The sequence below is a fragment of the Cydia amplana genome, chromosome 4, assembly GCF_948474715.1.
Source record: "Cydia amplana chromosome 4, ilCydAmpl1.1, whole genome shotgun sequence".
NCBI classification, from domain to species: domain Eukaryota; kingdom Metazoa; phylum Arthropoda; class Insecta; order Lepidoptera; family Tortricidae; genus Cydia; species Cydia amplana.
In genome coordinates, this window is record NC_086072.1 from 10,671,808 (window position 1) to 10,698,256 (window position 26,449).

General features: G+C 37.0%; 2 protein-coding genes across 2 annotated transcripts in view; both read right to left on the minus strand.

Annotated features, from left to right (window-relative positions):
- The window catches only part of LOC134663247 (uncharacterized), a 51,110-nt gene extending 25,608 nt beyond the window's left edge, over positions 1 to 25,502 (minus strand). The window contains exons 1-2 of the mRNA XM_063519648.1: positions 25,147 to 25,502; positions 13,364 to 15,142 (exon numbers count right to left, since the gene is read on the minus strand). Of these exons, the coding sequence (XP_063375718.1) occupies positions 13,364 to 15,087 (1,724 nt within the window). The 5' untranslated portion in view covers positions 15,088 to 15,142; positions 25,147 to 25,502. The remainder of the gene's footprint in view (positions 1 to 13,363; positions 15,143 to 25,146) is intronic.
- The window catches only part of LOC134663259 (potential E3 ubiquitin-protein ligase ariadne-2), a 295,209-nt gene that overhangs the window by 190,240 nt on the left and 78,520 nt on the right, over positions 1 to 26,449 (minus strand). The window lies entirely within an intron of this gene.

The window sequence follows — 26,449 nt, forward strand, 5'->3', positions numbered from 1 at the left end:
GTGTGGTCAAGTGACCATGCCACACGATCTAATATTTTGTCAACATCATATGAATATTTATAATAAAATTATGACACTCGTTAACGGTAGAAAAACCGTTCCAAATACTGCAGCAGAACTTTTTCACATACTAATTAACTAACCTTATGTAAAGTTACGTTTAATAAAAAGAGAAACAGAAAATGGGTTCGTTAAAATAAAAAGTAACGAGATTAATAAAATGTTATTGGTGCTGTCGAAACGTGGAGGGTGCGGGAGGCTGAGTGGTGAAGGGGAATAGGAAGAGTTCGCCTCGTGACATGTACCATAACATTAAACGTATGGCACAATTCCATTTGTTTTAACTATTAACACATTCATATAGCCACTATGTTAACCAACACTCTCTGTAGTGACCATCAAATGCGAAAAACCTTTCGCTCTTGCATTTGGTAATTATTTTGTTTCTTTTCAAATACAAGTACCTACACTGTAAAATTTTTACTTGTTAAAATATCAAAAATACTAAAAATTGTCTGTTCAATGTTTCATGATTGGTGAAGTTACTATAATAGTATTTTTTTAATTCATACAAAATTGAAGTGGACATGACTCAAATTTTACTGCCATGTCGCAAAATCACAAGCTATTATATGTACCTAACCCCAAATTGCAACTCTGCACTTTTTGTTAGAATTTAGCGTGCTTTGCCGATTCCAAATGTCTTGTAATTGGTTCAATGTAGAAAATAGACAATGTATTGTAATACAGGCATTCATAGGTATAATAGGTATTCAACATTGTAACTACCTGACTACCTGTTTAAGAGAGACATTATTATTGTCCATCACTTCATTTTAAAACATGTAGACTATTTTGACAACACGTGATTAAAATGATTCTCAAACATGACTTCTAAGCGGCAGCGAAATAACTAATTGCGATGAACCGTTAATACTTTACCTAGTTATCTAAACATTGTGTTGGAGTAGTCTCTCTCATCTCATGAGCAGCTTTACTGAAATACCACACATTATGTGCACTTACGTGTTCTAACGGGCGCCTTACTATGTTACCTACTACCGTAATCGATATTATGATCACAAGGGTACACGGCTAATCTACGTCCGTCAATATAATATAAGTGGATCAATATTTTAACCGACTTGGAAAATGGGAGAAGATGGTACTCAAGGATCGGAAGGCATTTATACATATACCTACTTAGTAAAGTATGAAATGCTCCTCCTACACGCCTTTTTTTCACGAAAATAGAAATGTTATTCGAAAGTTTTAATACGTTTCTTAGATGTACAAGCAAACAGTAACACTTACATAACTGTCCATCGGTGGGCCTTATTACAAAACGCATAAGGTCCACCGATGAACAGTTAACAGCGAGGGTACCTATATGTATATACCTACTTAGATCAATCCTTTTCACACACAAGGGCATAGTGAAAATCAAGACGCTTACATAGAAATAGTGTGATATAATATCGGAAATAAAAGTATAAGGGTAAATAAAGGTGGTGCTCAGTAATAGTTTTGACCTAAGTTGCATTAGCAATTTGTTTTATTATACATTGACCCATATTTTATAAATTCAGTTTTGCGACTCAGAAAGTTAATAAATAACGAGTTGGGAAAATTATAGCCTCGTTTTCATTTTAAAAGCTTTTAATGGTTTTCAATTAATAGAATACCTACTGACAGTGACATTTCGAGGCTTGAGAATTCGGTCAACACTTAGCAGCGCTACAATATTCAACATTCGCAATTTAGGTGTTAACATTTTCATTTGGGTAAGAGTAAATAGTTCATTGGATACAATCAGGGGAGAAACGAGGGGATCGTGTGAATAAGATCGACGTACTATTGTCGCTGTAGTTTCCATGTATGTGCACTTATGTGGTCATAGACTACCTCCTTTAGATAACATATTATGAAGGATGTAGGAAGAGTCGTGTTCACAACGCAGGCGCATATTTTTTAATACTTGTAGAGTACACTAATTGCACCGCATTTTGCATCTTACAATATAATTATGTTCTCTTGCAACAGTTGCGATACAATTTAAATTATTTACACGTATCACTTATTTACGCGATTTTGGAAAACCAATATAAATGTATGTATTTATATCTAAAAAGTCATTGCTGAAAGGATGTGTAACTGTCATATACAAAAACAGTGGGTAGACAGTCTCAAGTGATATGTCTTAAAATTACAAATACATAGTTTATTTAATTATTAACTGTGATTATAATTATAATTTCATAGTTGTTTTTATTTGTTCTAGTTTTGTAATTTATTATTTTTTATTATTTAAATGGTTGTGTCTCTTTTTTTAGTTTTAATATTGTTATAGTGGTATTTATAATAAATTTAAAATTGCATTTATATAACTTTTTCATGTATGGATCCTCATTATCTGAAAAAAAAATGTATTTTATTTGTTTTTTTTTTATATAGGTTTTCACTTTTCAGAGAATGATGAATTGGGACACACCTACAGGTACATAGTAAATAAAATTACGCACTAGCAAAATCGTTCTCATTATATAACGTAATAGTAGTATATAGTATGGGATAGTACATAGTATTGGAGCATCTATGTGTTGTCATGGCATGTAGTCTTATATGTTCTTTCTAGAGGATGAGTGATCTGTGTATGTGACACATACACATAGCACAATGTGCAAGATCAAGGCGCTCGCCGCGGTCGCCGCTTCCGGCTCTCGTGCCAGGAATTCCACACTCTCATCAAAATTACTTCGATATTCTTTAATTACTTTGATGAAAGAAACCTTTGCCCATGCCCGCATTTCCCGTCCTTTCAGTGTTTATCCGTTCCAAGTACAGTTAACAAACCGTGAGTACATTTTCTGTATAAAATATGTTTTCAGCTAGTCCAAATTGGCCAAGCAAATGACGCTTAAGTGGGAACCAACTATGAATACTAATTACGGGAGAAGCTACGTACTGGTGGCAAATTAAAGAAAATTGCTTGGCGACATTGCGATGCCAGCAGGAAATAAAACAAAAACGATAACACGTTGACGATATTTATTGGCGATTAATGGATTTCGTCTTAGCGTAGCGTTTGCCAAGGTTCTTAAACTCAGAGTCTAATTATTTCTTTAATTATCTGAACGGCCATCAATAGCAGCACTATAAGTAAATGTGGGTGTTAAATTATTAAACCGTGCAGTTGGCATAGCCTAGCAGAAAGGGAACCTCTGTAGTAAAATCAGCGTGATCGATGTTAGCGTCCAGCGATTACCATCACACCTGAGAGAAAGTACGACAAGGTACTACACATAAATTTAATAACAGTATTAGATGTATTGGATTGCAGAGACGGAGAGCAGCGTCTGGGTTGCAGGGCCGATGCGGCGATAGTACCGTTACCGGCGCGAGTGGCCGTCGGCTGCCGCACCACCATGTCGATTCAATACACAGTTTTCACTCGACTGAAGTTAATCACTAGTATAACCTGATCTCATGTCTTGCAACGACTACGAGTGGTTGGAGATCATTCGTATACGGGTCCGCTTGAGGCGAAGTGGTCTATTAGGGTAAAGTACATCGCACAGCGAGCTCACGGCGCCACGGCCGCTCAGCGGCGGCGGTCGACACGAGAGACGACCTAACCTACTTCTCACCACATGTTACACTAATCATATCAGATCAAAGCTCAGCCTATAAAACGCAAGTAAACGTCTGCTAAATGTCAAGTAGATTAGAATCTTTAATAATCTTTAAATAGACACCATTCCATTTGAGGATCTGATGTGGGTATGTAGACGTATTTGTATAATATGCCACCGTTATTGGGGCATTCCACGATAATGTCGCTTACGTAACGCTTTCGCCTTGTATGGCAGCTACCTTAATCAAATCCCTAAAGTTCTAGAATATACCTACTGCCAATTTCTTAGCCAAGTCGTGAAATATTAACAGACCCAATATAGCTTACTCAGCATTTTCAGAAGTATTAGAATAATGTCGTTACGTAAACGACATTCTAGTGGAATGCCCCTATTGAGTAATAATTATAATTGCCGAGATGTAACTGGGTAAAATGGTCTGCTTAATTGAATTGATCATCATCATCTTCCTCGCGTTGTCCCGGCATTTTATCACGGCTCATGGGAGCCTGGGGTCCGCTTGGCAACTAATCCCAGTAATTGGCGTGGGCACTAGTTTTTACGAAAGCGACTGCCATCTGACCTTCCAACCCAGAGGGTAAACTAGGCCCGTATTGGGATTAGTCCGGTTTCCTCACGATATCACGGTTTCTTAATTGAATTGATCTTGTATCTTAATTTACTTGTTTTCTGCAATCCAACAACAAATTAAATATATTTAAAACGGGTCACTCACATATTTTAAGTCGAAAAACGCTCGACATGTTTCATGTTTTTAATATATTTAATATGTCTGTGTCTCACGGAAGTTTTGTTATTAAAATCCAACAACAACTTTGGTAGAGTAGTTTTAACACCTACTTGTTACACGTACCCAAAAAGAAATTACTTTATCCATCATGTTTTCATACTTCAATAATCACTATATATTGACGATTATAAGTTCAACAAACGGAGAACTGAACGAATAAAGTTTAGCCGAATCCAACATATACGGACAATAAGCTAGCTGACAACGTACTAGCTATTCGAGTCATGGATATGACAGCACTTTACGAAACGCAAATGCGACCAGATTGACGCTAACTGAAGCCTTTGTCAAAGGAGCCTGACTAATCACCTTTCCACGGCCACTCGATCCGCTCATAGAATATGCCGCTAATACCGAAGATGGCCCGTTACAGAACATGCATGACCTCGACTCGAACATTGTGATGTTGTCGTCTTGTCAGTGACTTGCACATTAATACGAAACAAAACAGCGCACTAATAGATTACATGCAACCACACCCCGTCGCATTCTAGGACAAGTCAACATTGTATACACTAACTGTCAATTACATTCTGTACCTACCTATCCATTACCGGAAGATCAATCGAAAGCACTGAAAGTCCGTATCAAAATGCCCCGTATTTGTTATTGGTCATGTTTTCTCTCTCGGATATGTGGGTCGAGTCGTGAACGTTACTGATTTGATTATATCGAAGAGAGCATTGTTTATTGCAATATTGTGTCAGGCCCGAATTTGGACAAAAACACTTAATTATGATGATACATATACTTAGGTAATATGTACTTTCAAAGTTGAAAACTAAGGATTCAACATGAATCAGACAATGGTCGCTGTTTTACGCAATGCCATGACTTTGTACTTACCTACGCTTGAACTTTTAAACCTTTAACAATTAATTTCTTTGTTAAGTAAACAATGAATACTTACAAATATGTAATAGGAGTATTTTACGTAACGTAGCTGTCTTACAGGTATGTCAGTATGCTTGTTGCGAAATAGGGAAAACGAATTTAAATTTCTCTTTTGGATCTTCTTTTCAGCGATACGAATTTATCACTTGTTTCGTGATTCGCAACGACTTTCAAATATGATCATCTCACTTTAGAGTTATATTATAATTCGCACAGAAAGAAATTTAAATTGGCATCTCATTCGGTTTATGGTTTTGACCCAGTATTTGCACTAATCGCGGAATGTTGCCTACTACCCGATTTACTCGGCAATTATTGCTGAGTAATCTGTGCATATTTACTTGACCCAGTGAATCTTGCTTCAAATACCTACGCTAATCATACATGTATGCCCAATGGCATCGGATCGAAAACGCTACACACAATTAATTTAAGAACAAATTAAATTACTTTCTATGAAAATATTATTATTTATTTCATTTATTTTTTTCTTAGTTTAATTCAAGTCCAATGGAAACGTTTTCTGATTTAAATTATTCATATTTAACCTCTTCATCAGAGGCTGTGAAAAGTGCCTCTTCAAATTTAACTCTATCAAATTGAGAAACTTAATAAGGCCCCAATGTACCCTCGTCAACGCTGTTAATTGCAATCGTAAACCTTATTAAAAAAACTTAATGTCTACCGAGGGCCATGACTCGAGTGTTGTTGATAGTGATACGTGCAGGATACTGGTTAGTCGTCAGGAAGCTGTGTAAAATGATGTGAAATTATTTAATGTTTTAGTTTTATTTGGTACCTACTTATTACATTAATTGTAATTCTTTTTCGGCATTTTAATTATGTGTATGAACACTATGAACAAAATATAGATAATTTAATTCCCTACTTTTTAAATCCTTATAACCTAAAAAAAAACCTAGGAGGTAGCGTTTATTAAGGCCCGACGTATACTGCAATGGTAGGTATTATATTTTCACGATTACATATTTACTCTTTATATTTATCAAGACTGCATAAAATTAATATAATGTATTTATTTCATACCAAAACCTAACTGGAACAAATTATTTCAAATTAATTCAAAAACTATTTGAATAGGTAGGTAAGTAAAGTTATTGGGAGTAGAAGTAAACCGTAGTTATGTTATAAATGTACAGTTATGCGGCTGCTCCGTGGGTGTAACACAGTGGCAATTATAAATGCCGGTGCCGCATTCTGTATTTGGCTACTGATATACCATTCACAGCGGCGTGAACAAGCTGAAATTTCACCTTAGCACTTGTTTGCGGAACCTATTTAGTCTCAAATTATTTTACCTGCACCTTGAATCATGGCTTTTGATATGACTTTAACTAGAGTTGATGTTATTATGTATAATTATTATTTTCCTTCAATATATTTCTTCCGAGATTAACCATACACACTATTAAAAACTTAAAAAGGAATTCTTTTGAGATTCCTAATGATTTTCATGACTTACAGTCATCAGAGCAAATTCTAAAATAATGCAATTTGTAAATTACACCCAGAAAGCGTTTCATTTCTTCACATAAAATTAGTTGGTTTGCCTAATCTACAATTGCGTATTTACACCACTTTGAAATCACAAGATGTTTAAAAAAACGGTAGTATGACTAATTTAGGTAACTGTTCGTCATTTGTAAATGTTACCAGTCGGTCTAAGAATGACTGTGACTGATTATAATTACGATAAGGTTCCTCGGGCTAAAGTATAAATAATGATTGTGATTAGGTCAACCGGGTGTTAAAATAATAGTTACTGCCTTAATCAAACCCAGATCGGTGTTCAAATAACACTGACTTAATCAAACCGACTTTTATTCAATAAACTATGTGTACCTATAACCTATAAAATAATAAGAGCTGTCTCCATAAGGGTAACATTCCATTTCTGACCGCAGCTGCACTACTGGTACTGAACGCGTCGCTGTTACTGTCAATTTCTACTATGGTAAAATGAGCAGTAGTGCAGCTGCGGTTGGAAATAGACTGTCACCTTTACGTACCAAAGCGTCTGAATGCGAAGACGGAGCAGGGATCCTATACAGATTTTTTTTAATTCTTTATACTGAAGATTCCTCAAGACATATATATATATATATGTAATTTTTACTGTCTCCTCCATGTATAATTGTTTACGTCGGAATAAATTATTGTATGCTGTTATAGCATTAAATAATTTACTTATATAAAATATAATACATAGGTTTAACACGACACACATATTTGAAGCTTCCTTCAATTATTTTGAGTTGTAAGCATTTGAGCACACACCTAATAAGGATACCTACATTTAAATCATTTTATGCAAAGAAAAAGATGAACAACCACCAGCAGCTATTAAGCACCTAATTACATTAAATTGTACGCCAGGCTTGTTTTTTTTATAATACTCTTGATTTTTATCTGCATACGTACAATAATTGATAAAAATCCAATGATTGACAAGTGATCACGAATCAGCTACGCGAGCGGTCAGAGCATGATCACAATTGACTTTCTATTTCATGCTCCAAACCCGTGACCGTTCCTGAGTTTTTATTCTTGAGCTTGTGAAAAAGGTTTTACTTTCTCAGAATGCAGACCTCTAACTTGTCTAAAGTGATTATTACAAGAAAATATTTAGATAAAGTGTAACATTCATTTCGGTGTTATAAAGTGGGTAGGTTAATAAGGTTGCGTCAAATTTTATGTGCCTTAAAATTTAGCGTTGTAGTTACCTAATTAAGATTCAACCACGACAAAAACAATGTCATGGAATTCATTTATTTAAATTAACTTGTGAAATAGCTACAATACCTCGGTAATTTTATTTATACATCCAAACTCCACTTAAAGGTGATTTGAACACTAAAAATATAAATTAAAGTCTTTAAAACTGTATATTAATTAGGATAAGAACTGTATTTTCAGAAAATATTTTAATTTGTTTTTATTTCAAGTAGACACACTACTATATAAATTATAAACTTTTTAAATAAATGTCACCTTGGTCACTTTTTCTTAGTATATGACATTTATTTAAAAAGTTTAGGATAAGAACTTTTTATGTTTTCTTATTTTGCCCATTTCGATTGTACATGATGCACTCTACCTAAAACTTTTTTTTTTATAATTTTGACGACAAGATTGTTTTAAAATACCTACTACATATGGACGAGTATATATTAATGAAGACAGCGTTTTTGTACGAAACAACAAAACAAGGGGGTTCTTATCCAACATTCCCACTTGACACAATATGTATTAGCATTTTATTAACTCTCTATGTAGGTAGCATATTATATATTTGATATAGGCCTTCGCGCACTGCTGTGCCCAGCCAAAATACTTCCGATAATAAATTCGTCCCTATTCTATTATCCCGCCAAAACGCAATATTATTCAAATGCGACCTATTTGTAAATCTGCCTGATTTATGGGAGTGAAAGTGGTGTCTAACCCGACACCCCGTGCTATATCTTAGGTACCTATCATTTCGATATATTGCGCCTATTAATTTTAAATTAAGGATTTAGAATAAATCTTTCTGAAATAAGTTTTCAAACCGTATTTCAATCAAGTCCGGGGAGCGAATCTAACATGACTCAATTTACATTGTGCTGATCTAAATTTCACAACCCTCGTTGACCCACTCAATCTAAATTTTCGAATTTGCTTATAATTAGGGCACTTCATCTGAAGTCTCCACTAATTATTCAATTCCAGAGTACGTACTTAAAATTGTCTGGATCTGGTTAGATTTTTTTAAAGTGCCTACTTAATTTGAGAAATGAGTAATATAAAATACGAGTACGAGTAATGTAAAATAATCATTAAATAGCACTCAAAATGCCAATCATACTTCAATAATACCTACTATAAATGATTAGGTAAAGAACTCTTTTGCCCAAGTTCATGACGATTTTAGGCGAGCGAGCTAGTCTAAAATTGGTATGGTACCTATAAGTACGAATATGCGTATATTGCTAATACTGAATATTGCGTATACATATATGTACATAGACATACTATGTATACGCAATATTCAGTATTCGCAATGCATTTGCGGAGTGAGTTACGAGGGCGCACCGGGTGCGCCCGTGCCGTGCCACACCACCGCCATTGTTGCCACTAGTTTGCATGAAAATAGAGAAAACTTTCCATGTGTGTCACCGTTCCGAATAAAATATACACGTCTTTCTTTCAGGCTTTGTTCCTGTCCTGTGCAACTGGGAAAAGTATTGTTTGCGGAAAAAAATAATGAAGATAAGTATTGTTGCATTGGCGATTAGCGTTTAAATAATAAAACTTTTTTGAAGCCTGCCCGTTTGGCAAGTTTTTTTATACTACCTCATTAGACAATTTAATTTTTTTTAATAAAATAAATGAAAGCCGACGTAATGAAGGCGTCATTACAATCGAATGAGCAATTAAGAAATAAATAAGGATGGTTTACTTAATCTGAGGCGCATAATGTTAGTTATAACTCGTAGCAGCTGTGCAGCAACACGATAATAACTAACAATTAAGTTCTATCATCGGCCGAGTCACATTCCTACTGAAATTCTACGAAGAGTTCGCTTTCAAATCAATGAACAGCAATTACAAACAATTAGTGAAAACAATTATTGTTTTTTCACAATAAATACTAAACACATAGGTACCGACATATTACAGTCCTGAGGTTAACCTATCTTTAGACCATCATTCATCATGGGACATTTCACTTAATTACACAAACAATTTTTTATAACCTTAAAGTGACATTCGTATGTCATCTGCAGCTGCATTACTGTTACGACATAACTGCGGCGGCGAATTAAACTCATTTTATGAAGGAAATTGGCAGCGGTGACATCAACGCCGTTATAGCTGCAGTCGGCAACCGACGGTCGCCTTATCTTTATAAACTTACTGCGTTGTCCACAACATTCAAATAATACATAAAAGGCCGATGATGATTAATAAAATAAAATAACGATAAACAAACGTTAAAATAAAAATATATTAGGGATTTTACCTTATTAATAAAATAAACAATATTGTACATATTGTATCTTGACACTGATTTAAAACAAAAATTTACCCGTTATTTTTATTAACTGGTAGCGAGTCTATTATTTCTAGAAATTGGCTTTACTCGGTAAACGGACGGTTTCAATTGCACACCAGCGATTACTTCGCCCAAGGTGAAAAGCGACTTTCCTATGCTTACTACTTTGCACCTAGTAGTTAAAAAGAAATTTCTCCTATATTTACAACAAGATATGTGAGGTGGCTTTGAAGCCTATATAAAATGTATGTCACTATAGGAAAGTGCAAGGGAAATCAATATTAGGACCATCGAATCGAAGAACTACCGACCTGCAAACCCCTTTGCTCACAACAGTATGGATAATTAGTGGAAGTGGAGGGGCGGCAGGCAGCGGGTAGAGAGTAGTTTATAGCCGCAAGCACTGTTTCCACAACAACGACTTGCTAATTATAATACCTAACTACTCTCGAGTCGCCCTTTAAACGGCCCACTGTCATTAAGATTTCTCTAGCAGTTTAAACTTTAATTAAACATAATCACTCTAAGTAATGAATTACCAAGTCAAATTATTTGAAAGGCAAACTATATCAGGTGGTATATAAGTAAGATATGAATAAAGTGAAGCAATTTTCGGTAATGGCTGATTTGATTACAAGTAGTTAGGGGAGGGAAGCCTAAAATGGGTAGGCTAAAGGAGAGAGCCTACAAAGTTTTAGTTTTTATTTGATTTTACAAACGGATTTTCATTCCATTCGACAGAAGAATTACCTATCGATCTTCGATGTAAGACAAAAATATTATTTGTTCATCATTCGACAAGGTTGTATTAAAACAAGCAACAACGGTTGCACTCCGGGAGTGCCGATAGAAGTGAAAACTCACCTCACTAATGTTCCCGACGCCCGGTAACACGATACATACGTTTAGCGGAGGTATTATATTTATTTATTATATATTATTATCATTCTCAAATAAGATCACACTTTTTCATTGACATGTTTATTTACATACTGCCATGACAACGTCAAATTATTTGAAAATAGGTAAAGAGTCTTGAAAAGGAGTCCGCAACATAAATGTCAAATAACATTGAGTTTTTCTTTATTGATTTAAATGCCATTTAAATTATGAGTGGCCACCTTACGGGGCTTACGGTCACGTGATCGCCTTACGCCCCTTACGGTCACGTGATCGCCTTACGCTGTCTCGAGTTTATCATTTTTTCCCCACCTCAAAAAGTGCCCAGCGCCACTAAAGAAGTTTTCACTTCAAAAAATAAGTATGTATAGAATTGTATCAAAGCAGAACAAGTAGTTACCCGAATTGACCTAAAGCACGTTTTTTTACTTTGATAATAAAATTAAAAAGGTAAGGAACAACGCCCGAACTGTTATTGTCCTTTGAAGGTAAATAGCACCAATATAATATGGAATTATGAGTTTTATGGCAGATACTAGTTTTCTAATTGTCTGATGACACACTTCTTTTGTAGTATTAACTAACTCATCAATCTTTATTTTGCATCTAATTAGATCATATCACAACTCTGGTGCTTCTAAATCAGAACTTACAAAAACTCAGGAGTGTTCCAATAATCATTACATATGCATTATTTTACATTGGCACTTAATTTCACAATAAAACAGTGTCTACCCGCTTTACCCGTTTAGGGCTCCTCTCCCCTACGAGTTAGGTACCTCTGTGTACGAATACAGTTAAACCTGAACGAGGAACGTTTTACGACGAGCGGCGGTTCGCGGGGACGAATAGGCAGGTTTATGTCGGAATGGCTCGTATTTATTTAACAAGCAAGCAGAGCCGGTGACAGATACGCCGGAGCAAACCTTTTGACGCTACATTTATCGTACATGAAAGAATTCATTGTTTCTTGGAGAAGTATTTGTATTATTATTAGTTGACTAATTAAATACACATCTTAAATAAACCATATCACATGAAACACTTGTCCAATGTATAAAATCTGCCAGATAATGAAATTCCTAAGAATAATTATCATGAAACGCCGTCATTTCATACGGCACTTTCGGGGCGATTATTTCCGTAAATATTCACTTAATCGCAAAATGGTGGTGGGAAACATGTATTCGTCTTAAAATACCTATCCAACGATACACACCATAGGGTTAAAGAAACAAAAACATCCCCATTTTACGTGTAGGGGACGTGTCCTAATTTTTATTAAGTAATAGTTTTTATTTTACCACTTTGTCGGCATGATGATTATACATCCATGCCAAATCGCAGCTTTCTAGCACTAACAACCACGGAGCAAAGCAATGGACGGACATGACGAAACTCTAAGGGTTCCTATATTTCTAGTTGACTACCCTAAAAACGGACCAGTGCGTGTTGAACCACGCATCAAATCTGTCAAGATCTTTCATCTTAAAAATGCGTTAGTGTATCGAGCTCGAATTGTCAAGTTTACTGACACTGTAATAAAAAAAACAATTCTCTCAGCCAAAGTAATCAAAGCATGCGTCCGTCTGTACCGCATATTTATACATATCATATTGAATTTGATCACGTGATGAGGGATAATTATTTATTTATTTGTTAAGGAGGAACCTTTGTAATTATACTCGTATGTTAACATTATCTCACTGTAGTAATGCTATGATTATCTTTATCAATGAACTACAAATCTACATAGTTAAGAATAAAAGATGAAATTAATTTTATCATGTTTGATAAACCTCACAGCTATTACTATACAAACTAGGTAGGTTACCATACCTACATTATTTTTTGCTCAATTGCGTTACCTTGTCATTTAACGAAATAAATATCTGGGCAACCGAGCCTTGCTCGGAAAACATATAACATAATAAAAACCCAAAAACCCTATATAGCAAATTTCATCAATATCGTTAGAGCCGTTTCCGAGATTCCCGAAATATATATACCTATAAATAAATAAATATACAAGAATTGCTCGTTTAAAGATATTAAATAGGTACTTACGCATTATCAGTGACATCACAGCTTTCGTCGAAGTCGCCAATGGTGTCGAGAGAAGCACCGGAGCCGTCCTCCCGAGGATCCGCCGGCGGTGGTGGCGGCGGCGGCGCCGTGGTCGGTCTCGGCAGCGACGGCGCCGAGTCAGGACCACATTCTTTATAATGGGTCTTGGGAACAAAGTCTATCAATCGAGGTAACGCTTCAGGCGGTGGAGCCTCTTCAATTTTTTCAGGTGGCTTATTTTTCATCTCGGCTTCGGATCGTTGCAACCATGTTTCGATACAATTTTTCTTTGTTGGTGTTAAAAGTGGCTCCGGTACTGGCGGCGGAGGAATTTCTGGAATAGGAATAGGTCTTTGCTTCTTTTCACTCACAGAACGCTCAATTTTTGTATTTCTAGGCATTGGTTTAGGCTTTTCAACTATGGTTTCAGTCTTGATTTCTGTTTTTTCTGTCATCTTACAGGTTTCACTGTGTTCTACAGTACTGTGGAGTACAGTGTTGTTGTTATTTTTATCATTAGACTCAAGTTTTTTAACAGATGTAGTCGTATCATCTGACAACGGAGTAATTTGTTTCAATGTCTCGTGGTTACTTAAACTTTTGATGATGACATTTTTATCGTTGAATTTAGAATCCTTAATTTCAAATTTTTCCTGTTCTAGGAACCTCGTACTTGATATATCATTTAAAATATTAGAATCAATGTTTTCGATGCAATTTAAGACTTTCTGAATATCTATGGTCTTCGGTTGCATAGTAGGAGTGGACGGAATACTGTTTTCGACAGAGTTAGCCATAGATCCCAGTCGGTCTACCACTGTTGAGATTGAACTGCCTGTATCATCTGACTCTGCATCTGCGAGTGCTAGACAGCGTTCCCATTCTGTTGATAGTAAGTCTATGTAAACTTCGGCATCTGGAGGCATTGTTTTGCCGTCGGACAGACGACGCACAAGGCGTCTAACTTCTTCCGGGGAACCTTTTTTTAAGTAAGCTATTCCCTCTTTGCCTTGCCGATGTATATGGCTATCAAAAGAAGATTTTCTTGATAATTTAGTAAAATTAGGAGTTAATCCATTCTGTTGACCATTTATTACATTATCTTTCTCGTGCCCACCAGTGCACAAAATTCCATTTTGTTCACCAACAGTTTGAAGGGTTTGTTTGTCTTTAAATGAGTTTTTCTTGCCCAATTTTCTTGGCGGAACTGGTGGTGGCAAAGTTGTAGGTCTTGTTATTTCTGTCGGTTGTTTGCCTGATGCCATTGGGTCCGCCATTGTTTTATCTTTATCAGATTCGTCCGGGGTTTCAAAGTGGCGTACGAGTAAGGTCAACTTTTCGTCAGAATCTTTTAGTCTGCGAACACAGTCTATTCTAGTCAATTCTGCGACGGAGATGCCATCAATCGCAAGTATTTCATCACCCGGTATTAGTTTACCCCATGGTGCGATAGCGTTAGCTGCTGGGCTGTCTTCCGCACACGACTGAACAAGAAGTCTTCTGACCTTTTCCGCTGCAGCGGATCCTCCCTCAAACTTAAGTCCTAGCCCAAGACGCGCGCCTCGCGGCCGGCGCACGACCACCTCCGCCGCACCCGCACCTGCTCCCACCGTCAGCACGGTGACAAAAGTACTTCTTGACTCCGGAAACTCCTTGGGAGTGGCCCGACTCTCGCCCACTGGAACTATGGTGACAAAGTCCTCGCCAACCACGTCCGCCGCCATGCCGCGTTCAACGCGCGACGGCGCTGTGTATCAAACACCGCTCTCTGACTCGAATCTGTAGGCAAAAAATATTCATGAACTTGCGTAACAAAAATGCATGAATGGTTGGAGTTGCGTTCGCATCGGATAGCACGCGAGGACTGGCACGCTTGGCCTCTCTCTTTCACTGTCGCTGCACTTGAACGGTAGGTAAAAGATGAGCTAAGATCGGAAATAAACTCCATTATACGTGTGCACTTTTCCGAATACCTACTCAATGGCGACGTAAATATAAAAGGTATCTACGGTACCATGTCGCGGAGGGATAAAATATAAACATACATATCTATTAATTATTATATTTATTATTCAAGTTTACGCTACATATACATGATGGATGTTTAAATGGGTCACCAGCTATCCTACTAAGATCCCTTGTCGCTATAGGTACGAATATGAAATCGTATTTATTGGCTGATTGTATATATTTTTTAAATCATTCAAGTTCTTCTAAGATATTTATTTCATAGCGAAACGTAATTTTATAGTTGCTCTTACTCAGCTATTTCAAAACTCCAGCCTGTACCAGTGCGGATGTATTTTTTCTCAATAATATAAAAAGTGGTAATGTTTAAAAATTGCCATTAAACAGAGTTAGGGAGGAAACTGTTCCTACAATCGTCCAATCACCAATTTGGTAACATTATAGCGTCACGACGAGTTTTGTTAATAAGTAATGATGTAGGTACCTACTTCCCACATGTTCGATCGTTTAAAACTTTCGTCGATCGATGCGAAAGTATAACGAGCGTATTTGGGAATGCGCTGACCACAAGCAGTCTCATCATAGCGAGATGTGGGTTAGTAGCACCGGAGGCGGCGCGGCGTGCGCGCTGCCGTTCGCGGAGCAGCATTAGCATATTGCCCGGGGCTGGCCGGTCCGGTCCGTTATCCCGGGTCCCGTTCCGAAGGGCCGCTCATTCTCACGGCTCTCGGCAATTTTGCGATTACTATCAAAATTGAAATCCTTTCAATAAATAGGTTTTTTTTTTCCTCTAAAGTACATACACATATTATTGATTCGATTTATTTACTGCATGCACCAACCAATGTTGCACAGCCAGTGGTGGCGGAAAAGTATAATTGGTGACCTTAATCAGCGTAGGTATTTTTAGGTGTTGCGCAATTTAATTGTAATACGTAAAATATACACATGAATCAACGATACTAAGTCCCTTGTGTCAAGATGTCAATAACCTCTTGCCCGTAAGTAAGAAATATATACTAGATACCACAATAGGGCAGCTAATGATGATTAATGGGGTTATGTTGAGCCATAATGAATATATTCCATCTATTGGCTTGCAACAATACTCGGGATTGAACACTTTATATGAATACAAAAGTGAAACTACATATTACAGACAGCTATTTTAGATATAAACATTGCGTAATATGAATGGCAAGTGTACTAGTTCGGAGTAAATGTACGGTTCCGTGGTCATTATTGCTTCTCATGTCGCCATATATATTGTAAAAGAACATTCAAATAAAAAGCGATGGCTATCATTTTTATATAATAATAAAGATTGCGAAAATTCGTTTTGTCTTTGTCATTAACGAAGTATTTTTGTAAAGTTCCATTTCAAAATTCATCTATAACTGGTAGGTAACTCCATAAAGTAGGCATACTGAGTGAAAAATTAAGTAGCTTAATTAAGTTTATCCTATGATAGAATTTAAGCTTCCTACGTGCCAAAGCTTCATCAAAATCAAGTACCTAAGTCAGTGGTGGGCAAAGTACGGCCCGCGGGCCGGCTCCGGCCCCCGAATGGATTTTATCCGGCCCGCCGCCGGTCCTATGAAATAATTAATATATGGCATTGGCCCCCGATTCAAAAATAAATCGCAAATCATAATAAATTTTGGCTACAATTCTGGCCCTTCACTTAAATTTCCTAAACTTTCTGGCCCCTTATGAAGAAAGTTTGCCCACCACTGACCTAAGTAGTCTGGATCAGTCAAGAGAATGTATACTTATTTGTATCAATGTTTCTAGTTTGACTAGGTACGCAACGCTAATGCTGGCAGTTTTGACCTGTGCAATGTGTTGACCTTTCCCATAATTGCATGAAATTGACTTGCCTTTTGGTACCACATTTGCATTTGTCTGCATATTGTTGACATATTTTATTTCTCTTGTACACATTTTAGATAGGTATGTATGGTTTACCGGAAAAATGTTAGAAATTATGGGAAGTTTCATGTTTTGTGTGACGTTATTATTAAAAAAACGTGTAGGTGTCTGTTTACGTTTTATCTTAATGATGCATGAGCTACAGTTACCTCAAGTGCTATAAATTTCAAATTAAAAAGAAGCTCTTATTCTAGTTAAATTTTTTATCTTCCATCATCTTCCTCGCGTTGTCCCGGCATTTTGCCACGGCTCATGGGAGCCTGGGGTCCGCTTGGCAACTAATCCCAGTAATTGGCGTTGGCAGTAGTTTTACGAAAGCGACTGCCATCTGACCTTCCAACCCAGAGGGCAAACTAGGCCGTATTGGGATTAGTCCGGTTTCCTCACGATGTTTTCCTTCACCGAAAAGCGACTGGTAAATATCAAATGATATTTCGTACATAAGTTCCGAAAAACTCATTGGTACGAGCCGGGGTTCGAACCTGCGACCTCCGGAATGCAAGTCGCACGCTCTTACCGCTAGGCCACCAGCGCAGTGCCAGTTAAATTTTTTATCTTCCATGAATAGAAAAAATATATCAATTAAAATATGCTACTGCCAAATTTCACTGATACTGTCCAATACTTATTTCTAAATTTATCTTATCAAGAGACAAAGTGTTAAAATATGAAACTGAACGTATTGCAGAAAATTCGAGAGTCTGGGGGCCGATTTTTGAATTTCGATCGCTCGATTTCGGCACTCGAAAATCGATGGAAAACGACGAAATGCTAATTTTTAGGGTTCCGTAGCCAAATGGCAAAAAACGGAACCCTTATAGATTCGTCATGTCTGTCTGTCTGTCTGTCTGTCTGTCCGTCTGTCCGTCCGTATGTCACAGTCACTTTTCTCCGAAACTATAAGAACTATACTGTTGAAACTTGGTAAGTAGATGTATTATGTGAACCGCATTAAGATTTTCACACATAAATAGAAAAAAAGACAATAAATTTTTGGGGTTCCCCATACTTAGAACTGAAACTCAATTTTTTTTTTATCAAACCCATACGTGTGGGGTATCTATGGATAGGTCTTTAAAAATGATATTGAGGTTTCTAATATCATTTTTTTCTAAACTGAATAGTTTGCGCGAGAGACACTTCCAAAGTGGTAAAATGTGTGTCCCCCCCCCCCCCTGTAACTTCTAAAATAACAGAATGATAAAACTAAAAAAAATATATGATGTACATTACCATGTTAACTTCCACCGAAAATTGGTTTGAACGAGATCTAGTAAGTAGTTTTTTTTTAATACGTCATGAATCACCTAAATACGGAACCCTTCATGGGCGAGTCCGACTCGCACTTGGCCGCTTTTTTTGAAATACGAGCAATAGAAATTGGGAATTTATTGGTATTGACCACTCGTTTTCCATTTTATTAGTAGAATTTACATGCCTAGTAGTGGAGATATTACTGAAAGAAATACCTACACGAAATCGAACGGTCGAATTTCAAAAATCGGCCCCCTGGACGAAAAAGAGTTATCACGTACATGGGTTAAAGTTACACATTGGTTTCATGAAAATTGTACGTGATTAATCTTGGTTCGCATACGACTTGCCAATGGAGAGCAGCACTGTATGCGCCGTCACTTCTCTGTTGTTATCGTATACAAAGAAACATTGCGCTATCACACATGGTATTGTTTGCCGATATCTCATAATTGAATCTTTACTCGCAGCATAAAGTGTTTTACAATTTGAGACCCGTTGCCTACTTTCGATCGTGTATGGAAATATGTTCGTGATGGCAGTGCAATCTTTAACCATTAACCTTGATATAGACTAATATTAGTTTTATTATTGCTACGTATTTTATGCAAGTCCATATAATACTATCGCTTATTATATATTGACGCCTACGCCTCAAAACTAAACTAGCACTAGAAAACTAAATCGATATTTTACGAACATAAATTATACGACGTCCGGAAACCATTTTATTGATGTTTAATTTGCATCAGAATGGAAAAAATGTAAATTTAAAATAAGGACAGGTGGACATATGAAGTTAGCTGTAATATCTTAATAAAAGACCGACGATTAGTTATGCGAACTAAATACCTATGACTCTATAATTAAGTACTACGAACGCAATGTATTGAGATTAAATTAATATTTAAAGATCCATCCAAAAGCAGACGCCACTGGTGACCGTGGATCTGGCAGCTGCCTCGCACAAAGAATAAGTATTGCGATACAACGAGGAAATGCTGCCAGCATCTATGGCACCATTCCGCAAGGCGATAGTTTGTAATAATTTATTTTAAGATTAGTTTTATTTATTTTAAGATTTAGTTTTTAAGTTTTGTAGGTTAGTTATTTAATTATGTTTTGTTTCTAGGTATGTATTGTATATTAAGTTTGTATGCACTAATAAACACCGGAATAAAGAAAGGTCTTGACAATATGAGTACTAGGTAACATTTGTTTTTCATCAAAGTGCCATGCCATACGCCATCCTATGTAAGTAATAAAAAAGAAGAGGTGTTTGGTTTTAAGTATTCATAGTAGTTAATTGTCATTCGTAGTAAATTTGAAAAAGCTGCATTCTTGCCATTAATTTAACCCTATTTCGGACGGCACCGACACGACGGGCGCGTTGACGGTGCCGTCGGCGCTAGCGCCAGCATGAATATTCATCAAGTGTCGAGTGTACGCGCATCATTTTAAACATTGCCAATTACACAGCACCTGCGTATCTGGGTGAAATCAACCTCTATTGTATCTTATTGTATGTACTTAGATATGAAAAAATCAAAAGTGTAAGAATATTGTATATGGAACAAAATGAGGTTAATATTACTCTTTTCTGGTCTGATAAGTTTGAAATTTTAAACATAACTGTATATGTTTGTTTTGATTCGATGTGTGTTGAGAAAGCAGTAATGCTAATTTGTATCCGAAATTTTAACCAGTTGCAATTGCATTAAACTACATTTTATTTTCTCACGCGTGCGACTTACGCTTGTTTGTCAACAATGGAACCAACTACCTGTGCTTCATTATCATTCCACTTAACTTTATCACTTTATCAGGCAAACAAACTTTATCAGACTTTGAGATTTTCTCATTATCACAATTGTCCAAGAATCTAATTATAGCGGCTTACCTCATTCTTGGGTGCTTTCTTGACAATATTTAGATGAGTAGGTACTTATACCTAACCATTGTGGTACTTTCATAAAAACGGAAAAACTAATTATCAAAAAAATTAGACAGGGTAATTCGCCAGTAACTGGCTACCGGCCAATAACTGGCCACCCTAAACTAAAAATGAATTCTATTCACCTATAAACAGAGTTCATTTTAGTATAAGGTGGCTGGTTATTGAAGGCTGGCCACGTAGGTACTGGTCAATTACCCTTCTTAATTTCATTGATACTGAGTAACTTTAGATTTGACCAGTGTAATTAATAATGTTTATTTAACTATGTATGTACATTTCGCAAATATGTACCGACAGCCCATTCTGTGTTTTTATCTACTAACAAAAACTACCCACACAATCTACCTAACATAACAATTGGTAGGTCATTGAACTTTCACCTGCAATAGCATCGAAATCGAAACAAAGATTCGTTATTAGGATATTGAATAACCAATTATTTGAAAACTTATTATGCGCTTTCTACGATTAGCCAGCGGCGGCCGATTGCGTTGGCGTTAGCTATTTCACCTTCTACGATGGGTGCATAAGAACGAAACATGCACTCGCTTTTTTCTGTAGCCAATCGCTATCTACATCTAATTAGGCGATCCTCGCTTGTGCAAGCTACATACAGTAACAGCCCATGGAACTCGCTCGCTAACTGATTGCTCTGCTTATTTATCGCTTTAGTTCGTGTCTAGTACCTGCTCATAGCAAGGCACTAACCGATGACGGCCGTCCTATTTATACTGCAGATTTCATGGTTATTTATGTGTAAAATCGTGTAGTTATTTATCTCGTGTTTAGAAAGTGCTTAAATCTATTTTTAAGTATGATCCGCGAAATCGTAACCGCATCTCAAACACCCGTTAAAATTATGTAAAAACGTGATTTTCTATACAAATTCGCCGTTTTATTCATATTGAGTGAACCTATGACACCATCGGTATTCGACATTTACATAGCAGCGGGGCCAGTCCCCGCGTCACAAGCCGCAAGTCGGCAATATGTCAGCGTCTCTAAGTTCATCTCATCACGCAGCGCCCTCCCCCGCATTTATCTCCAACGAAATTGAAATAAGTTAGATAATATATGTCGGTGAGAACCCGCCTCGAGAGTCTCGAGACGAGTGGTCCAGACGTTATCGAGATGTGTCGCCAAAAACAGCGAGTTCAGAGGCATAACAACCGATCCCGACCACGATAACCTTTTGAGCCTTTATTAAATTTAAAACGCTTTTTCTCAAAGCTCAGAAGGCTTAAACATTAAACCTTTCATCTGATAATTTGAGGTAAATTGTGCATTTAATGCGAGATTGAAATTCGCCATAAATGTTACATAGGAAAGGCGGGAAAAGTTTCAAAGTGCCTAACATTTGTCACCGCTGCCGTACATTAGGAAGACAAGCTCCTTAAAATGGCTTTCGTGTACGACGTGGGACACGAGCATCAAGCCAAGGCTAATATAAAACTTGAGTTTACTGTTTTGGTCGAATGCAAAACGAAAAAGTTAATAAGCAAGTCTCCCGCGGGGCAATATCGCCCACGAGCCTGCCAACTAAATTATCAGCATAAAAACATCCTCGAGCGGGCATCAACTCCAGATTAGACTATTTCCTAATAATATTATAGACATTATAGTGAAAAAATTAATCTTCCGCCAAAATACCTAATAAGGTATATAGTATGCTAAGTGTAATATAAAACATCTTAAACATCATACATTATACATAGGGTCCGTAATTAGTGAACAAACTTTTAACCACCATGGGGCACCTTAGGCTGATCCAGAAAATCGATTTTAAGGTTTAGTAAAATACCCCTGGTTTTCGAGATATTCGCATTTTTCTTAATTTTAAGTTTTTGCTTGGTATAGGCCACAAATGAAAATATTTTTACGTACTATTGTTGGAAAAATGTTCTCAGATAGTGCTGCTAACCGACTGGCATTCAAGTACTTTCGTATAGCCATTTACACTTTCTCTGGGTAATTACAGCCCTAGGTCGAGTGTAATGAAAAAAATAATTACAGCCCTAGATCAAAATATAGTATTTACGGGCCGCAACGTGTGATGAAAACAAATATGAACGCTTCAGCATGTTGGATAGTCGAGATATGGCCACTGTACGAAACCTCCAGGTGTACGAATCTTCCCCACCTTCCCTAAATTGGGGTGAGTAGGTGCAAAACTGACATTCATACCTCGATAACATTTTATTTTTACATATAAATATACAAACTGAATGGTGTATATAATAAGTGTTCCGGACGTTTGTATTTTAGTTTTTATTTTATTTTGGGTAGTTCCATTTCATAACTTTGACGATAAACAGGAAATCCCACCTCATCCCGTAGTCCCTCGTATTTGGGGTGAGTTGGGTTTTCATACAAAGGTGATTTTGGAAGACTGTTGGATCGATTTTTTTTATTATCAGTATTACTATAGCTCCATTTTAAATTGGAATACATTATTTTTGTAGCAGTAGCCTTAAAATCCTATCTCACCCCCCTCCCCCTTTCATCCCTTCTCTCCCCATTCATAACCCAACTCTCCCCGCGAACCCTACTCACCCCATTTTACGGTACCTATTTGTGGCTAATTACGGTATCATTATTTTATTAAGATGCCATTAGGTTGTTATATGGCTGAACGATTGTATAGTTTGCTCGTGAAACACGAATCGAAATTTTACATCGGCTTCGACCTACGCTACCATGTATTTACTAGGTACCTATATTTTTCTAGACAGTGTTTACAATAACGGACATATTTGGGAAGTAGGCCACCATCGTTAGGGTTTTCTATGATACTAACACCGTGCAATCAATAAAAAGTTTTTACGGATTATTCTAACAAGTAAATGACCATTAAGTAATGGTTTGCCAAAGTGGGCGTATTGGCGTGACATCAGACTCTCGCGGCGACTGTGCGAATCCTCCAGGGGTTAACATCCTACAAGTATCCGTGCTTGACCAATGAGCTCGAATCAAAGGCAAACACCAAAAAGCCTGTTGCGACAGCTCGTTTTTAGCTAACAAGTTTTCTCGCAAACTCGCAAAAAACACGCCGTCTGTGACTGAACCCAGACAGGCGACTTGAATGAATTGTTAACATTTTTTTATAGTGGCATTATGAATTGTATGTATTAGCAGACGAAATAGAAAAAAACTATATATTTCAAAAGCAAACCAGTATTTCGTACTTTACAACATCTGCATTTAGGTTTTTCTTTAACTTAATTTTTTTATTCGGAACTTCATATAACAAGATTGTGTAACATTTTTTCTTCTATTTAAATAGTTTTTGCCATTGATATATTTTGTGGATTACTTTTGGACTTATACAGTGATTACCTATAGCTATTACATTGTGAGTAGTTACATTGTTAACTTAACATTTTTAAAGAAAAACGTTAATTGAAACTAAAACTAAGGTATAGATACCTACCTTGCATTTCAAAAAAACAAAAAAGCCCAATCGCTGCCTAAAAAGGAAACTTGTAACCGATACAACGAGTACAAAACAAACTGTAAACAGACAATATGGCAAAAGGACTACCATGCTTTTGACTAATTATAGTTAGTACTCATTTATACGTTTTGTTGTAAAAAGGTCTGCCAAACTGGTAGTTATCGCACCAGTTTTTGCTATACGAATGCAGTTAGTAGATCGACAACTAGTTAATAATAACGTACCGTGAGAACCTCTGTCATTATGCGAGGATTACAATAGGAATTAAACATCACTTGTCATCTAGACAATTGAATAAAAAGACGAGAACGTCGAACAACTGGTCAGTGGCGTATGAGAGAAGTTCCGAAGACGGACATTGCGGAATATTTGGCTAAATACAGTGAATATCTTGAACATGATGTCATTTATTGCGTGTTTAAAGACATGTCATCAGCATTTATTACCTTGGCACGGTTTATTTGTTTGCAAATAACACATTTAGAATACAAAATTTTGTTTATATTTTTTTGTATTATAGAAGGTATTAATTGTTTTGCTTCTTCCATGCCACACGAAAAAAATCATTCTAACATATACTTGGTAAAGCAAACATCAACAAAATAAACAATTTTCATTTACAACAATGCTAAATATGTTATAATAATAGAAATAAATACATATTATGATAGAGATGTACATAAATATAAACATTTAGGTAAATAGCGGGCTTCATTCAAATACCATTCTTTACCTGGCAACTACAGATAGACTTATTAGTTAGTTAAAGTTAGTGCATAGAGATTACTGTCACTTACTAGATAATTATTATGAACTAAATTTATATTGCGAAACGAGTTATGTCACTACGTGAAAACAATTATAATTTAAATGCATTTCTCGTCAATATAAGTCGCGTAAAATGTAACGGGGCAAAATTAGAAGAGAAAATGGAGGCTGTATCGCTGGGACAAGTACGAGTATGCGTGCGTAGTTAGTATATAGGAGTCGGGCGATACGGGCACGGCGTAAACGACACCCGGGCAACTTGTCGCCCTCGCGCGCCCGGCGCTACGGGCTCGAGCGGGATCACAGGCTCGCTCGCCCGCCCTAATCTCATTACCGCACAGCCGTACTCGCCTCGACGACCTTAGCCCGTTTCCCGAGCCGCAGCAACCCGTACCTGTTTTGTTTACGTTCTGCGTTCCTTTACAAGTACTGGAAGTGTCGAATACTCACCCTATTTCTTGTTCCAAATGTAAATTTCAGAATATCACTCAACAAAGTTCCGAATCACTTGTCGGTCAGGCTTCACACATTAGCGAAGAAAATCCGGGAATCGCGATGGTAAGTGTGTAGCGCACACGGGTGCGCAGCGAGCGAGCGTCGCGACGTCGGCGGCGCAGAGCGGCGTGTGCGCGTACGCCGCTGGAGGGGCCGACCGGTCGCAACCGGGCCGCGCTCTCACCGCGCGCCCTGCCACAAAGTTGCTTATAATCGCACTTGACACCGCGCAGCGCACAATCTTAATGAAAGTTTCGCATTTCTCTATGTCACTTTAACCCGACCCGCCGAGAGATGGTTGACTAACTTCATTTTCTCTATTTCATCTTTCTTTTACACTAAAACCCCCAAGAGGATTTCAGTGGGACATCTAAGTTCTCTTCTAATATAGCTCAAGTAGGGCAACAATATGTGTAAATATAGTGGTGTTTTTCGATATCAGTAAATCAACACTTTTTCCTCACGATCTTGCTTACCCGACTAACGAGGCGTAACTTACCTTCGTTTCGAAGCCGACTCAACAACTCTAATTGAATTAGGTAATTCCGTAACACTTACCTATTGGGTTGGCTTCGCTGTTCTTGGTATAGATACATCGATTGCATATTTACATGCATCAAACTGTATGCCACGACTAGAATATTCCGCATTAACTCCCGTCCCGGCTTTAGGCCGAGGTGCTCCGAGGTGTTGACGAACTGAAACAGTGAAAGTAGATGGTATAATACAAACCATTCTCTTGCAAAGATAACACGATAGATATTAACCTTGTATTCACTTTTTCTTTTTGTCGTGTCGACCAATCAATTGCTAATTCAATCATTCAACGCTCTAAGTGCTAATACACCTCTAAAACAAAAAACAAACATAATAGTAGATTCCATTACCTGAGTACATGGTACAAGCATAATCTAATCGTACGTAACGGGTACCTAACGTAACGTAACAAACCATTGTAGTTTTGTTTTAAATTTCTCTCCAACTTATCATGATGACGCGTTAATTTGGATCTTTTGTACTGGTTAGGTGTTTAATTAGGCAAAGATTTAGCTTTCAAATCAGGAGTCATTCTCACGGGGCTTGAATTTCATCTCGTCATTGTCACGAATACGTACTTATTATTTAAAGATTCTAACAATAATAAATGGTCTAGATTCTGCAGACTTTACGGCTTGATCACCTGGGCACAAATGAACAATAATAGTTATGTTAGAAAGTCTCTGAAATATTATTTCCATCCTACAATGAGTATCAATTA